Source organism: Marmota flaviventris, chromosome 2 (assembly GCF_047511675.1).
Source record: "Marmota flaviventris isolate mMarFla1 chromosome 2, mMarFla1.hap1, whole genome shotgun sequence".
In the NCBI taxonomy this organism is placed as follows: Eukaryota; Metazoa; Chordata; class Mammalia; order Rodentia; family Sciuridae; genus Marmota; species Marmota flaviventris.
Window position 1 is genome coordinate 102,912,421 of NC_092499.1, and position 18,090 is coordinate 102,930,510.

At 36.5% G+C, this 18,090-nt stretch overlaps 1 protein-coding gene across 4 annotated transcripts in view; it reads right to left on the reverse strand.

Moving 5' to 3' along the window:
* Positions 1–1,307: 1,307 nt before the first annotated feature.
* Nedd4 (NEDD4 E3 ubiquitin protein ligase) overlaps positions 1,308–18,090 on the reverse strand; it is a 127,031-nt gene continuing 110,248 nt past the window's right edge. For 3 of the 4 annotated variants that reach the window (XM_027926139.2, XM_071608290.1, XM_027926133.2), the window contains 11 exons: positions 15,201–15,430; positions 14,241–14,362; positions 14,077–14,147; positions 12,778–12,873; positions 12,381–12,454; positions 12,042–12,102; positions 9,159–9,218; positions 8,963–9,070; positions 8,062–8,158; positions 4,951–5,023; positions 1,308–4,412 (listed from right to left, as the gene is read on the reverse strand). In XM_027926139.2, the coding sequence (XP_027781940.2) occupies positions 4,310–4,412; positions 4,951–5,023; positions 8,062–8,158; positions 8,963–9,070; positions 9,159–9,218; positions 12,042–12,102; positions 12,381–12,454; positions 12,778–12,873; positions 14,077–14,147; positions 14,241–14,362; positions 15,201–15,430 (1,095 nt within the window). In that variant the 3' untranslated portion in view covers positions 1,308–4,309. The other variant, XM_071608288.1, reaches the window with a different exon arrangement.

The following is an 18,090-nucleotide window of genomic DNA, read 5'->3' on the forward strand; positions in this document are numbered from 1 at the left end:
GATAGTAGAGCAGGGACTTCCTGTACAGGTGAAGCATAGTGTGGGCTAGTGATCCTCCAGCCAGGTTAGAATGGGAAGGATGGAAGCAGAGGGCAGTGGCCTGGGTCCCCAGAATTAAAAACTATGGTCTGAATTGTGGTAGAACTATGAGACCAGAATAGCACCTTCTCAGGACCAGGTTGACTGGAGGTAGAAGTGAATTCCCTTAAAAAAAAATTTAGTTGTGGATGGACACAACACCTTTATTTATTTTTATGTGGTACTGAAGATCAAACTCAGTGCCTCACACATGCTAGGTGAACAGTCTACCACCAGCCCTAGCCCCATGAATTCCCTTCTTATTGAGAAACTTCTTGGTGCCTAAGTGAAAGGAGGAAATGATGCTTGCTTCATAATAAACAGCCAGAACTCCTTTTCTCCTAGAAACAATGTTATAAATAGTGACTTAACGTTGCTACAAAGAGGTTAAAGCTAGCTTCTTCCATGTGCAGCAGTGTTTCTGACATCCAGGCTATTTGGAACTTTTTTCTATTGAATATTTCATTATCAACCAGATGTTTGGAACATGACCTTTATGTAAAGTGGAGATTGACTATCTCTGATTAAATTTATAATCATCTTAGTTCATCAGCTGTAAATTCAAGATTGGAGAATTAGAAGTCATTACCCCTGGCTTGATAACATTCTGTTTAAAAATGAGTCACAGGGCTGGAACTGTAGCTCAGCAGTAGCACACTTGCCTGGCATGTGTGAGGCACTGGGTTTTCTGCCACGACACCAGCACGCGAACTTCATAATAGAGGTTCGAAGCATAAAAATTAACTAGCGAGTTTTAAAATTAAAGAGACATAATTCTCGTTACCTTTAATGCCCAGCTCCAGAGCCGGCTCCTCCTAGCTCCTGCCTCCAGCCACCTAATGCGGTGGCGAGGTTAACACAAGAGGCCAGCGAGAAAAAGAGAACACGCCAGGGAGTGAGCTTTTATTGGGGAACAAAAAATTCATGGGAAAATTCCATTCAATGAAGGTCGAGGGGGGCAGCATTCCAAGGTCAGGGTCAATGATTGGTCTTCGGGTCAGTGGTCAGGCACACCTCCATACGGAAAAGCCCTCGCACCTGGGACAGGGTGGGGAAGGCTCTGACACAGTTGTGTCTAAGCGCCTCTCACCCAGCCAGGGAGGTAACTCAAATCACGTATGAGAATGGCTTCCCACAGGGTTTGATTCTCAGCACCACATATAAATAAATAAAAATAAGTAAAGGTCTATCAAGAACTAAAAAAAAATATTTAAAAAAAAATGAGTCAGTTTTGTTTTTAAAATTAGAATTTTATTTGTGGAATCAAGATTTTAAAAATGATTTTACATATTAAAGTATGCAATATAATTTGATACATTAATCTTGATATTTACCATAAGATTTAAAAAAAACCAATGTCAAATAGCTTATAATCAAAACAGATTGTTTAACTTGATATTTGTACGGGATAACTTCAGCATTATAAATAAAAGTAAAACAAATACCATTTAAACTTGCATTCATAATACAATTTTGTTGGTTAAATTTTTTTGATTAGAGAAAATATAGGATAAAATGATGTGCTTGTAATTTATAGACAAGTCCAATGTCCTTGTTTTATGAAAATGACCTTGTTGGCTCTCCAGCAGAGAATGCATTTGAGACACTTTTCTCTCTGTGATGAAGGGCCATGTTGTATGATAGAGGTTCCTTCTGGACGATCGGCCCACACCTAGGAGATGAAGAGGATGATGGTCTCTGGCTGGGGGGTGGGCAGAAGCAAGTCTGGTCTCATTAATATCATGTTCTATCTGAAGTCATAGTATCATTCAAATGAGAATCAGTCACATGAATAAAAAGCCTGATGTTTTCTGAAGCTCTAATATATGATATTTCATAGATATTATAAAAACAATATATAATCTTGCTTTAACAAAAATAGCTTTCACATTCAGTTCTACATAATGAGGACACTTCCGAAATGCACTGGCCCATGTTAATATTACTCTGCTGATGTGGAGAAAATGAATTCTGATGTTAAGATCCATATATAGATACACATATATACACATATATAAAAATACGTAGTTAATATCAGATATGTATCAACATCTTTATTTAATACAGGTCATTTTTTTTAGTTGTCAAAGGATATTTATTTTGTTTTCTATTTATATGTGGTGCTAACAATTGAACCCAGTGCCTCACACATGCTAGGCAAGTGCTCTACCACTGAACCACAACCCCAGCCCTGTAAGTAATTTTTAAATGAAGAAATTCTTCTTTTGGAGCATAGTCAGTTGGGACATCTGATTTGACAAAATTTGAGGGCTAGCAACAAAACATCCTCTGATTATAATATGTTACTAAATCACTTTCTAATTTTTTCTCTCTCAGGAGCTTATAACAATCTTGCATGTTAGCAAGGGTGGGTATGAATATTCTTACTTAACAGGTGAAGAAACAGGAGCCCAGAGAGGTTAACTTGCTTCAGTTCACACAGTTGGTAAATGATATAACTAAGACTATAGCTGGTGGTCATGCTTAAATGTTTGCTGACAATGGTGAAGGATGCACTCATCTGTGGATTACTTTCTGTAAACCCAACTAATAATGTGGTGTCTGGAAAGTGGTTTTGCTACTGTCATTAGAAATATCTACCAGGTGCTGATGTGTACTCATGTAATACCCCAACAAACTTATACCAATGGCCAGAAATACTTTTTACAAGTCTCACAGAGCATTTATATGTATATAAGAATGTTTAAACATATATTTACAATTAATTATTCCTATATCACCAAGATATCACATTGATAAACAGATTTCATTTTTTTATAAGAGCATTTTCTATATAATCATTCGAATAAATGTATGAAACATATAAATATAGTATTGGCACACTTTAATCTTTGCAGGTGCAATAGAACCTAGATGCCTTATTCTGCCCACCTCTGCTTTGGATTTTTACAAACTCATTTACACACTTGTCAGTTCCTTGAGGATGAAGACTGAGCTGATGTCACTGTCACTGACAAGCTTACCCCAGGGTTAGCACAGTGCTGTGCACATGGCAGGCATTTAGTCAGTGCTGAATACATGCATGTGTTCTTTCTGTGCTTCAATTTGGTTAAAGTAGGATTCTATCTGTAGCGTTTTGCTTGAAAGACTTTGGATTTATAATAAAACATCATTTTCATAGTAAACAGTATTTTAGAAAATATAAGAAATGTGATAACAAATTTAGTACAAATTATGCATTTAACTATTCTTTGGTTATTTTTAACAAATTATTTGGTTTTTTTAATATACTAAAACGATACTAAAAATATAAAAATGCAACTGCAGAAATTAGCTTAACCTGTAAACATAATAAACCCTGTAAACATGTATTTACTACATAATTGTGCAAGTATAAAGAGAGACTAGTAAAGGCAAGTATTATACATTTAACTCAGATCTTCAAGGCATATTTAGAAATACTGCTTTGTGGAGCTTTAATGTTGCAGGAAAGGGTTCTTCTAACTACACTAAAAACTTGAAACAAGTGATAACTACACCAAGGAACCAAAAGGCTATACAGGCCAGAGGAAGGCTTAGTACTTTTCACCTATTGCACAGAGGAATTTACTTCACATGTCTTATGAACCACCTTGTTTAGTATAAGGATGTCAATTAACAAAAGCCAAATGCTTTTGACGTGAAGAAGTAAATGACTTTTTTTGCAAATGAGTCAAATGACTAAAAAATCAGGTAACACATTTTCCAAGTTTTTTCCGAAAATCTGGGCAGTAAGGTGCATTAGGCAAGTCTAAGATAATAAATAGGTGTAAGTAGCACTAAATATATTGTAGTTTACTCCATATTAAAGTATTTCTCCCAAAATTTCAGTTTTCCTTCTCAAAAAGCATCAAACTTTTCACACACGACACTTATCACAGATATTTCACAGTTATAATTTCAGTAGTTTAAGAAAGAACTGCCTGGCAAATACTGCAAAAGAGGTAAATGTTAAGGATAAAACTCACTATTTCAGGCACACAGGACTTATATCCTGTAGTGTGAACTCCAAAGACAGAATGAGATAACTGTATTAATGCAAAACATTACTTAAAAGTGATTGAAATAACAGTAAAACCGTCATACTATTTCTTCTAGTGTTTTAAATGATTTTCTCCAATATCTGGGAAGAATCAGTGGCCAAGTTTTAGCAGTTCCCTGGAAAACCTGAAGTTGAGAATCTGCTTATAAAACCATGGCAGTAAAAACACCATAGACTGTTATTTGTAATCTAATCAACTCCATCAAAACCCTGAGCGTTTTCAATCGCCATCTGAAGTTTATCCCATAATTCTTCAAATGATTCATAGGGTGGCAAGTCCAAGCGATTAAAGCTGAAAGAACAGAGAGGAACTGGTTAGGAAAGACACAGGCAAAGCAAGGCTCATTGTGGCAAACACAGTGCTACGTGGGATGAGTATGTTCCAACAGCACTACAGACGTCCTCTTATTGGAACAGAAGTCATGCAGGACTGGACTCTAAGCATGGACTCTCCCCATGACTAGTTGGTAGATTCCTCCTATGCCTGCCTACCTCGATTTCCAAATATCTGGGTTCCTGCCATTTCAGTCTTTGAAAGGGAGTGTGTTGGTTCCTGCTGGGATAGCCCACTACCCATGCAATGGTGGCAACATATGGTCAACAGGTGAGATGGGCCTCTCCAGTATTCAACTACCTAGTCTTTGAGACCAGGCCTACCTGGTGAAGAAACACCTGTGTCTGGGTTAGTGTCACTGTCTCCTCCTCCATAGCTGCCACCAACACAGCACAAGATAGGGGTAGGCCAGCTGTAGCTAGAGGAACACTTAGGAAAGCTTTATACTCTCTAAGGATTTGTTCTATGGGGGTTAGGAGCTTAAACAACTGCTTACCAGGTATGAGCTCTTGGCAGCTTTTCAGGGGTACCCCACTGTTCAACTGTAAATGACTGTGGTCCATTTGAGCCTATAAAAAAAGAAGAGTTTCTTTGATTTTACTTACTCTAAGCAGGAATCCCTAGGTATTTCAAAACCCAAGCCTGTCTGTGCTTGATGGCTTCATTGTCAAGCCATGAAATGAGGGTTCCTTGTCTGTCATTTAATTTGTGAGTACCTTGTCCTTCTGCCTCTGGCATGGTGCCCCTGATAATGCTTTTCCTATTTGCTAGCACTGAACACAACTGCATTTCTATGAATGATTTCCTTTATAGCTACACTGATGAGGTATTTCTTTTTTTTGAGTCCCACTGAAAATATCTTTAATTTTTTTTGATTATTTAAATAATGTCATTGTAAAAATTAAGGTAATAGAATAAGATATAATGAAGGATATAAAAATCATATAAAATCCTACCATTAATTCTTGGTAAATATTGTCATGCATTTCTGTGTCATGCATGTGCATATTCATATAGAGAATTTTATGTGTATATGTCCTGTTATACAGTCTACAGTTTTATTCCATTGTGGACATTTCTAGATACCATCTCTTTTTTTCCTTCAGAGTTTTCACTTAGTTTTTCTTTTTCCAATCTTCAAATCCACCAACCACTAAATAATCAGTGTTGACAACCTAATCTATAACTTTCCATACTTTTCTTCATATCTCTAATTGCATCCAAATGTGTATGTATAATTGCCAAAAGTGGCACTAAAAATATTCATTATTCTCTGTATTAAAAGTTTTCTCAAAAGCATAAGTTTTCATACATTGTCCATCACAATTATGTTCACAGTTAGAATTTCAGTCTTTGCCATCATTTTCCATAACATAGGATCATATTATGTACACTCTTGATTGTTTCACCCAAATCATCTAATGTGAAAACTCCAAGTTAGCTGAAAGACACGTAACATATTTTTGACTGGCTGTATTATGTTGTGTTATAATACTACTATTTTAAAGCAACCATTACTTCTTTCTGTAAATACATACACATTTGCATTTATATTTAACAAATGATGGGCTCTGTGTTTGAGATATTTCCCTCAAATTCCAGACCATTCATGAAATCAGTGGACGGCTGTAGGCCTGGGTTGAATAAAAGAGGGAAGGTGGAGCAGCTAGAGACGGAAAGGGAGATTTGTCTGTGCTTGCCTAGATTTTCTCTAACTGCCTAGAGAAGATAAAGGCAAGGGAGTGTGGTGAGTCTATTAAAAAGACAAAGGCTAAGAATTACAATTAGGTGAGGAACGAACCAACTGGCTAGTAGCAAAGCTAATAACCACTCTGAGTGGGAACCCTGTGTAGAGAAGCGGCAGCTGCTTGACACGTTAAGCAAACACATATAAATAAGCTTCCGAAGAAGACCAGGTGTGCCAAGAAGACAGAAGGCTGGCAAGACATCAGATAGAAACTGCTTCTATTTGCATGAAAAATTCAGGTTGGCAATTACCTGCACAGTCCCTGTCTAGCTCCCAAGAAACAGTTCTTTGTTGCTCTAAGAAGGACTCCAAATTTAACTATACCTTTGCTTAAAGGTTTGTTCCTCATATCTTTTTTTCTTTCTTTTTTTTGGTGGTGCTGGGGATTGAACTCAGGGCCCTGTGTGTGGGAGGCAAGCACTCTACCAACTGAGCTATATCCCCAGCCCTATTCCTCATATCTTTATGGAAATTTTTTTTCTTTGAAGTGCTAAAGATTGACCCCAGAGCCTCATACACTTTAGGCCTCACACAGCTCTATTACTGAACCACATCCCCCATCCCTTTTTAAAACTTTATTTTGAGACAGGGTTTCACAAAGTTGCTGAAGCTGGCCTTGAACTTTCATCCTCCTGTCTCAGCCTCATGAGTCACTGGGATTATAAGCATGTGCCACCATGCCTCGCTACATTTCGTACTTTTATAGTTATTTTCAGTTGTTTGCTTAACATATACCAAGTTTAAATCTTTGTAATATCAAAGAAATTTCAAAAAGTATTTTTTTATAAAACAAATACCATGTAATAATGCCTTCCATTTGTATACTTTCTGTAATCCATTGTTTTCTCAAACTTAAATTTTATACACTCCCTTACCAGCTATTTTATATTTTTTTAAAAAAGATAAAACACAGACATCCATAAACTAATAAAAACTCAACATTTTCCCAATGACTTGGGAAAAGTTGTTCAGATCTGTATCAGAAATAGTACTTTTTTATGAAACACTCTGGTGTGTAAATTTACCAGTGACTTGGGAGGTTGAAATGGTAGATAGTATTGAACCCTGTAAATACTGTTTTTTTTCTATGCATATGTGCTTGTGATAAAAAGCTAAATTTATAATTAGGCACAGTATGAGATGAACAACAATAACCAATAACAAAATAGAATAATTATACCAGTATACTATAACAAGAGCCATGTGATCATTGTCTGTTTCAAAATATCCACTGAAAGTTTCAGTCTATGGCTGGCTGAGGACACTGAAATCACAGAAAAAAAACCCCTCAGATCAGAGGCAACCATTGTATTTTCCTTAGTCAGCTTTTCCCCAGGTATATTTTGCAAAAATACTCTTTGTTTATTATTGTACGCTAATTAACATTCAAAGGAACTTGAAATGCTGCACTGAACTATCACTCTAGTGGCAATGCTTGTTCTGTACTGGAAGCATAGTGGGAATAGAATTTAAAGTTCAAGAATGGAAATTGGGCTGGGGTTGTGGCTCAGGTAGAGCACTGCCCTAGCACAGGCGAAGCCCTGGCTTCGATTCTCAACACCACATAAAAATAAACAAATAAACTAAAGATATTGTGTCCAACTACAACTAAAAAATAAATATTAAAAAAAATGGAAACTAACTTGAGCCATTTTTCTGGTTTTTTCCCTCCATTTGATTAGCAGGTGTAAATAATGGCCTATTCCAGTGTTTCTAATTCTATTACTTAAAAATCTAAATTCTTTTTTTTTTAAATCAAGCCAAACACATTAGTGTAAATGATAGAAACTTGAAGATTAATGAGTCATAAAGACATTTGGCATCACTCCATTTTTTCCATGATCCATGGAAAATCCTTACCATATAGTTCAGCAAATCCATTCATAGGCACACGGGATGTGCCAGTGACAAACTGAAGTAATCTTATTCTTTTTTCTGAATCCATCATTAAAACAGCCTGAATGAGATAAAAACTTCATTTAGGAAAGAGTACTGGAAAAAAAGTAAAAAAGTTATCCAGAAAAATATGCTATTAGAATTTAGCAAGAGCATTAATAATTACTTATTAAATTTGCATGTTTTCTTCTTTAAATTTGTTTTTATAGTTTATAAGCTCTTGAAATTTTATATATAAGCCTTAATGTTAACTCTTTAGAATGGGATTACGGCCTAATGAAGTATAACAAAAACATCTTTTCAGATGTGACTTATGACTTTGTTTATTTAGTACCAGGGATTGAATTCAGGGGTGTTTCACCACTGAGCTCCATCCCCATCCCTTATTTTGAGACAGGGTTGCTAAGGCTGGCCTCAAATTTATAATCCTCCTGTCTCAGCCTCCTGAGTGGCTTGGATTATAAGTATGCACCACTGTGCCTGGCTGTGACTCATGACTCTTTAAAAATTACATTAATTGATGTTATTGAATGACATACAGCAGGGGTCCCCAAGAACACACTGCAGGCTATAACAGTTCTCTTAAGAGTCCCCACTTTAGTAAAAAAACTATGTCTATTTCAACCTATCATAACCATTTACTACATTCTAAACACATTCCTTACTTATTTCTAAATATTTATGGCAGTTGGGACCACACCCAGAAAATGTATGTACATATATAAAACCAAATGTAATTTTTGATGGGCTACATATTTTTCTGCATTATCTATATGTAATCTACTAGTATACTTAATAAAGAGTTGACATAAATATGATTTAACCTACCACAAAATAATTTGTGAAAACATAAGTTTCAAATTACCTTCCAAAACCACTGTATGACTTGATGATTTACATTGTAGCCATTTTTATACTTTGTATGTTCTTTCCAGTCATTCACATCCACGTCTCCCAATCCACACATAAGAAGCTACATAATAAGAAATGTAATAAGAACTGTAAGCAAGAAAAATACTGAGTACAAAACTTCTGTTTCAATATAAAATAATCTTTCTTACCTCCAGTTCATTTTCATCAAAAATTTTGATGAGATCCTGTGGTATTAGTTCAAAAAATCCCTAGTAGGAAAAAAAATACATATTTTAAAACCTGGTTAGCAGGCTCAGTGGACATTTTTATACTTCAGGTTCTGGGTCTCATTTTCACATAAATTTTTACCACTATATATTTATTCACTGATATCTCAATATTGACAAGAAAATATATGTGCCCATAGTCTGTTCTCTTTCATTATTTTACAGCGACTCTTTTAAAACATTCCTTTACTTCTCAAACTTCTTCCTCCTCCACATTATCATTAAAAAAAAATGTTTTCAGTTGTAGATGGACACAATATCTTTATTTTATTTATTTATTTATTTTATGGGGTGCTGAGTATCGACCCAGTGTGCCTCACGCCGTGCCAGGCAAATGTTCTATCACTGAGCCACAAACCCAGGCCCCACATCACCCATTTTATTTTTTTAAAAAATTATTTGTTCTTTTTAGATATACATGACGTCTTCCTTTCTTTACAGCAGATAATTTCTATTTGAGAAAGAAAATAGAGGTAATTATGCAGCATGACATCCATCTGGCCTGCCCACTGCAGAGCACAAGGAGGGAATCACCCCATTCCACAGGCCAGCCTCCGCAGATACTTCATCTGCTACTTTGGGGAGGTCATCTCATGGACTGGGGTTTGAACTCAGTTACACTGGACCACTGAGCCACATCCCCAGCCCTATTTTGTATTTTACTTAAAGACAGAGTCTCTCTGAGTTGCTTAGTGCCCCACTTTTGCTGAGGCTGGCTTTGAACTCATGATCCTCCTGCCTCAGCCTACGAGGCGGCTGGGATTACAGCTGCCACCACACCCAGCACTCACAGCCAGGTTCTTTTTTTTTTTTTAATTTTTTATTGTGGGTTGTTCAAAACATTACAAATTTCTTGACATATCATATTCCACACTTTGATTCAAGTGGGTTATGAACAGCCAGGTTCTTGACAGTACATGCACTGACTGAATCCAGTTGCTCCTCTTCCAACTCTCCCTTCACCCATTGCCATCTGAGATCTAAACTACTGCTTCCCTGGAACTCTTCTGGAAAAAGTCAAAGTCACCTTTGTAGCTATATCTAATAAACACTTCTCATTCCTTATTTGACTTCTCTGCAGGATGATATTGTTAAAAATATCTTTGTTCTTGAAACTTTGCTCTTGATATCTCATGCTGCTCATCTTTGTCAATCTCCTCTGAGGTCACCCTTTTTACCATCTGTTCACAAGCAACACTGAAGATGCTGGTTCCCAGGCCTCCAGGGTGGCCATCTACCTTCACTCTCCTCTTTTTCATTTTCTGTCTTCTCTAGCCCACAGCCTCATGAACGAAACAAATGCAAACGATCCTAAATTCATATTGTCACCCCAGATCATCCCTATCTTTAAATATCCCTTCTTGAATACCACTGAGATGCGGGGACAATGCTCTTCCCACCCAAGGTCTATACCTACATTACTAGGCAGCCCTTTCTCCACTGCTGGGAAGTCTGCTGCTAGGCTTGCCCTCCCTGATTTCACTTGCAGAATGATTTGAATAAAAAGTAAATTGAATCCTGGTGTTTTATTGTTTAACAGCCTTTAACCCTACCTCATCCTTCCTCTCACTTGACTTCAGAGAGAATGCCAAGCTCTATGCTTGACAAACAGGTCTGGTGCTGTCAGCTCACAAGGCTTATTCCTTCCCTCTTGCTTGCTCAAGCCACCTCACTCCATTGCTTGTATTTTCTCTAATGTGCACATAGCCCGGTCCTGCCAGACCCCACCATGCTGCCTGCTCATTCTGCAGAAGGGCATTTCTCTTTATGCTTGGTCAATACCACTAGTCCTTCCTTCACCTCTCCCCACTCTCTTCTGCATTCGTCTCACACTTTAGATCGAATGTTCCTTGATGGTAGGAACCATGTCCTTTTGCCTCACATAGCACCAGACACATAGAGTGCAATATTGAATAAATGAAAAAGTACATGATACATACTTAACAGAAGCTTTTAAGTTAGCTTAAGAAATGAGTGCGCTAGGGGCTGGGGTTGTGGCTCAGTGGTAGAGCACTTGCCTAGCATGTGAGAGGCCTTGGGTTTGATCCTTAGCACCACATAAAAACAAACAAACAAACAAACAAATAAAGATATTCTGTCCAACTACAACTGAAAAATAAATATTTTATTATTATTATTTTTTAATATTTATTTTTTAGTTTTTGGCAGACACAACATCTTTTGTTTGTATGTGGTGCTGAGGATCGAACCCGGGCCGCACGCATGCCAGGCGAGCGCGATACCGCCTGAGCCACACCCCCAGCCCCAAATAAATATTTTTTTAAAAAAGAGTGCTCTACAATAGCCTACGTGTCTGCCAGGTGGGGAAGCTTAAATACCTTATGAATTTATATTACAAATAAAATGTGACCACAAAGAAGGGTAGCAATGACATGTAAAGGTCTCCAGTAAATATTTGATAAGGGAAGAAAGCATGTCATAGAACACTATGTAGGATATAATTGTATTTAGGAAAAAAACAAAAAACACATCACACTTATCCCTAGAGCACTTTAGTTCTTGTGTTCTCCTAAGGTTACTGAAGGCAAGGAGAGTGGCACTGGGGAAGGTGAGGGGCAGTGAGAGGTGTCGAAGGGGACTGTCAATGTTCATTGTTTAGACTTCTCAAATGATTGAATTTTAATGGCAAACATCTATTCATGGAATATGTTGTTAACATATAATTAAGAATGGTTGTTCAAACAAGCATATACTTATTTTATTCAGATGCAATGAGGCCCAATATTTGAAACTCATAGATTTTACTTTGTAATTACAGAAAAGCAAACAAAAGAAAATGAATACCTCTTTAAAAGCAGCCATTTGCTTCTGGATTCGGTTGACAAATCGCCATTGAATTACAAGACTAAAAAGAAAAAAAAAATCCAAACCAACAATATTGTTCTTTCTCACATAAACCAAGGAAAAAAGCTTAAGACACATTTATTCCAGTTAGAAACAGAAAATAAAAACTAGTTAAGCCCAAGGCAAATGTTGAATATAAGCAGTTAATACCATATTTTATTTCTCTGAGAAAAAGAACATTGAGATTCTGGCCATAGAGGAATAGAAAGAAAGCAAGAAGTATTGTCTCAGAAGAAACGTAAAAAATTATCACTAAGAAAATACTAATAAAATACTTACTAAATGTACTCCTTTTTGTTCTTATTGGTGACAACAATTTCTGATCCACCATTTTTCAACTCATGTTGATGTGTCTAAAATTGAACAGGATACCTTGATATGTTATTTTAGTGAAAAAAATAAAAAAGTATAAATATTATAGTTATACCAGAAACCTGGTATTTTAAATGAAATCCATTCAAAAGCTAAAAGCTAAGAAAACTTAAATATTAGTTCTACTAAAATAAATATGGAATGAGTCAAATGTCAAAGAAAACACAATTCTTGCTGAGAGCTAGCTTTTGTTATTGGAAAATAAATGTAAAAATAGAGCACAGAAACGTGTATTAACCCCTAAACTTAAGTTACAACATTATGTTTCAAAAACTATGTTTCACTTTGAGAAAAATCCACAAACCTGTCCAAAAAGTTCTTCATCTATGATAAACCTGAGGTCCAATTCTGTTGGATCATTTTCAAGAATCCATCTTAGTGAGTTGTAATATTCACTGTCCTAGATCAGAAAAATCACATTTTAAAAAATATATAAAGACACCTGAACTTGGAAGAAAAAAGTAGGATAAGAGTCTGAATAATTGGGAGAAAGATGAAAGGGTTGGACATCTTCTCTATATATACATACAATTACTACAAAGTGACAGATCACAGGTTAGCGCAAGAGTAAAAATCTATCAACCAACAGAGTGGTTTAGAAATTTCTCTGTATGTGAAAATAGTGGTGGTATAGATTTTATCATTCAATTAAAGGATTAAAGAAAGCAGTTTTTAGAGAAGTCTTTACTTCCTGGATATCCTGGATATCTCATGTGGCCTATGGGACTGTGTGAAATATTTATGTAGCTATGAGCAGGTGTTTGTACTTGGCCCAAGTTAAAGAGAAATCTCAAATACAGAGCTTTAATTAACCCACTCAAATAACTGTACAATCTTAAGATTTATGAAGAATCATACTGCTTTGCACTGATAATGTGTAACAAGGAAGGAATAAAAAACTTAGTATTTAGCAGGAGCTCTTGGAATCCATGTGTGCTCAAGTGAATGGGGCAAAGCAGCAGCAGAGATAACAAGGCTACAGTCAGGGAGTTTTTCTTTGGGTTTCTTTTCTTTATAGAGCCCCCCCCCCCCCCCCCCCGCACCCTGGCACAAGGCCTGCCTCTGCACTGCCATTTTTAAAGCACATACCATTCATCATAAAAGATCAAAATTCAAATACTGATGTAAAAAATATCTCACTGTTGTATAGTGTAATGTATTTAGGGGGAAGTATACTGATAATTTCTGCAATTTACTTTGCAATGAGTGAAATAACTAAGATGTATTGATGGACACAGTGTATAATAAATATAGAAAATAAGTCAATTTATGGCATACATGCATGTATGCCATAACATTCTTTCAATTTCATTTATTTATCTTAAATATTTGTTTTAGTTGTAGATGGACACAATACCTTTATTTTATTTGTTTATTTTTTTACATGGTGCCAGAGATAGAACCTAGTGTCTCATGCATGCTAGGCAAGCGCTCTACCACTGAGCCACAACCCTAGCCCTCAACATTATTATGTTAGAAAATTTTCTTAATAGAATGAGGAAGGTGTTCATTTGTAGTCTGAAACATTAAAAGCTAATTCTTCAAAATGTTCAGCTGCCTGTTAAATTGTCATCTCTCCACATGAAAAGTGAAAAAGACCTACCACTGATTCCATGTCATGAAGTGTTATTGGTTTGTGTAGCATCATCTTGTAAAATGGGCGGATGAAAAAACCTTGTAAGAAATTAGATATATTTAAAATGATTACCAAGTGAAAGAAAACAGATGATTACATTTAAAAAAATTTTTTTTGTAGTTGATACTAACCATCCAACAGTTTGCCATGATAAACTGCCATCCCAGCTACCCGGCCAATAAACTTGAAGTAAGAGAGGTGATCTTCATTACATAATCCAGAGTTTGGATTTATCTGAAGAGTATAATTATCCCTGAAAAGACAACAACATCTAAATGCTCCTCCTGATATTTAAGAGAAAAATTTTAATATGACAAATAATTCTATTGAACTATACTTGACCATTGGACTTCATGGTTTTAAAAAGAGTAATTTCAGTCAAAAGGTAGAAATAGTGCAATTGTCCATTGACAGATGAATGCATAAATAAAATATGGTATAAACAAATAATAAGAAGGGAGAAAATCATGGCGCACACTATACCACGGATGAACGCTGAGGTCATCATGCTAAGTAAAATTAGACACAAAAGGACAAATATTGTAGGATTCCATTGAGATGAGGAACCTAGAGTGGTTGAATTCCTAGGAAAGAAAGGAATGGTGGTTTTCAGGAGTCAGGGAGTCCAGTGTTTAAAGGGCACTGAGTTTCATTTTGGGAAGATGAAAGCTATGGAGACGGATGATAGTGATGGTTGCCCAACAAAGTGAATGTACTTAAGATGCCAGTGAACTGCACTCTTAAAATGACTAAAATGGTAAATTTTATGTTATATATACTTCAACACTGTTTTAAAAAGTCATTTATGAAATATTAGTCATAATCTTTCTTTTCTGGTATTGTAATATACATTCCCTTATATCATGCAACTCTGTTGCATTATTTCCAGAATAGTGATTTTTTCCCCCTTCTGTACACAGGCATTTAAAGATGCTTATGCTGGATGCAGTGGCATACATCTATAGTTCCAGTTACTTGGGAGGCTGAGGCAGGAGGATTTAAGGCCACGAATTTAAGGCCAGCCTGGGCAACAGTAATACCTGTCTCAAAAATAAATAAATAAATAAATATATATAAATAAAGGTACTTACGTAGCAGAATATTCAAACAACCCATAATAAGGGTTAAACATTTCCTTTGAGATCAGGAAGAACCATTCTCTGGCAACTCCTCCATAATCTAAACCCTTTTCACCATCAAACTCAATCCAGAGTCGAGCCTTGAGGAAGTCAGCTCTCTTGACACCCATAATTCTCCGGTAGGAGTCCTCGAGAACAGTTGCACGGCGAAGTTTCATTTCAAATTTGTTTGGAATGTCATTCTGAAAAGCCAGAGAAGAGAGACTTATGGTTTAAAGCAACTCAACACAATGACAGATTTCTTTCTTAGGGAAGTCATAACATTCATGGTATTCCACACTGTGCCCAAGTCCCTTTTTCTTTCAGAAATGCAGTCAGGGGAAACATAAGCAGCACGTTGTCTTGATATTCCAATGTGGTATGAAAGGATTCAGGCATCTTCTCCAATTGCTTACTGACAAATACTTCTGATTTTTATATCTAAAGAAGTTATAGATGATGATGATAATGCTCACATAGAGGCATTTCATGAATCTTGGTTTCCATACTAAGTTCCAAGAAGGCCATTCTGTGACCAGTAGTCTAGCCATTGCCCGCTTATTGCCTGCCTGAATATTTAGGGCTTCCCCTAGTTCCATCTCTCTCTTTGCAGTCTGTTTTGTTTCACTTACTAACATATGCTAACACTTGCAGACTATGCCAGGCACTGCTTCCTGCATTTTAACACATCAACTCATTAACACATAACAACACTGTGAAGAAGAAGCTACTATTATTCTTCATTTCATAGATGAAGAAAATGAGGAAAATAGAAGTTAAGAAAGTCTTTGCTCCTGAACTTCTGCTCTTTGTACAACTTTTTTTTTTTTTTTGTACATCTTATGCTTACATGACAAATATAGTTATGCACTGCTTGGGCAGATCTCAGTTTTATAAAAATATATCAGAGTATTATATTTTTGAGTGCTTTGCATGCAACTTTCAAGTGGAAACCATTAGTTAAGATATACTATCAACATTCTCTCACTTCAAAAGAAAAAAAAAGAGCATTAGTGCCAAGGAGACAAACATCAGTTTACCCTTAGTAAACTTAGGGAAAATAGAAAGCCCTAAAGAACATATTAACATAAGCAGTTTATATAAGCAATGTAAGCAAAATATAAGTAGTTTCCTTTATTGCTTGTGTAATTTAAATAACAGCAAGATTGGAGAAGAGCAAGTTTAGACTGGCTACTAGGCAGCTGATGTAGCTAAGTCACTCACTTGCTCTGGGACGGGTCCCATCTGGGTGGTACCATCATGGGGCCAGGGATGGGAGGAATAGATAATAAAAACATGGCATAAGATGTGGCTGCTGCCTTAAGGAGTTTGCAATCTGGTATGCAGGTGAGAAACAAGTGTAAATGCTACTAATTCTGGAACTTAAAAGAGCAGAGTAATTGCTTCTAGGTAATGTTCTGTGGAAGCACAGAAGATTGAGCTTTTAATTATAAATGAGGCAATCAAGGAATTTTTGAGAGGAAGTCTTTGTACAGGAGAGGAACAGAGGGAAGAATTGAGGAAAACCAGGAAGGAGGCATCTGATATGTTTCATAGCCAGAGGATGTGGTAGGAGGAAGAGAAGGAAAAGGAAGGGAAGGAAAAACAGAGATTGAAGTAAAAGAAGAAGGTGGAGAAGTAGTCTGGGGCCAGAGGGTAGACAAGTGTGAATACCAGATGAAGAAGAGAGTCTCTGAGCAGAGGAGCCTCCTGGTCAGAAGCTCCTCGGATGCTGATGGGGTTGGGTGTAAAGGGTGGTTTTAAGGGGAGACAAGAGGAACCCTGGTCAACTAAGGCCCCTGAAATACCCCACATGAGAGAAGACAGAGAGACTTCTGAGAGAGAGATGGTACTGGAAGAAGAGTGGGCCATGGAATTGGTGTGTGAACTAAGCAGTGACCTAGGACATGACCTGATCTCAAATCAGGCCCTATGTTCAAATCCTGACTCTACCATTTGGAGCCTGACTTTGGATAGGTTATGAGCCTTTTCTAAGGCTGAATTTCTTTACCTGTTAAATAGGGAAAATAATATCTACCTCACAGGTTGTTCAAGACTCAATGGCATAATACATTTCAAGTGCTTACATGCTATCTGGTACATGGTGAGCACAATAATTATTAGTCATCTTTATTCCTTCTAATGAGAAGCTGAGAATAAAGAAAGGAAAATGTTAAAGATAGCTCAAGGCTTTTAAACATTGGTTATTAATATTTTAAAAAATTTTTGTCTTATTTTTATTTTTGTGAATCTGAGGATTCAGATTCTCAGTCTTCTCTCTGTGGCCTTGAATCTCCTGGAATGACACTAGGTCACTTAACCTTCCTTTCATATGCTTATCTCTTTCCACATTCTGGGTAATTTCCATACAAAACATCTAATCACCAATATGATATGTCCTGTTGGTCAGGAACATGGACCTGGAGCCAACCCATGTAGTATGAATCTGGCTTTTCCACTTAATAAATGGGAGACTTGATCACATTGCCTACCTCTATGTGTCTCAGTTTCCTCACCTGTAAAATGTGATAATAGTCCTTTCTTTACAGAATTACTATAGAGATTAAATAAATAATACATGCAACCTGCTAAAAAGAATGCCTAGTATGTTATGAAAGATCAATAAATTATCTTATTTTCATTATGGCTTCTGTGGCCTGTTAACAAAGGCCTTGTCTCTTATCTCTGTGCCTAGATGACATTAACGGGAATCCTAATACGTTGATAAGTGCTCAAAGCGGCAAATGGAGAAACTTGCACTAAGAATAAAAACATTTCCCAGAAAAATACATCAACAAAGATTTAAAATCCCAAGGCCTAGACATAGGAAACAAATTTCCAGAATAGAAGAGTCTAAAAAGTT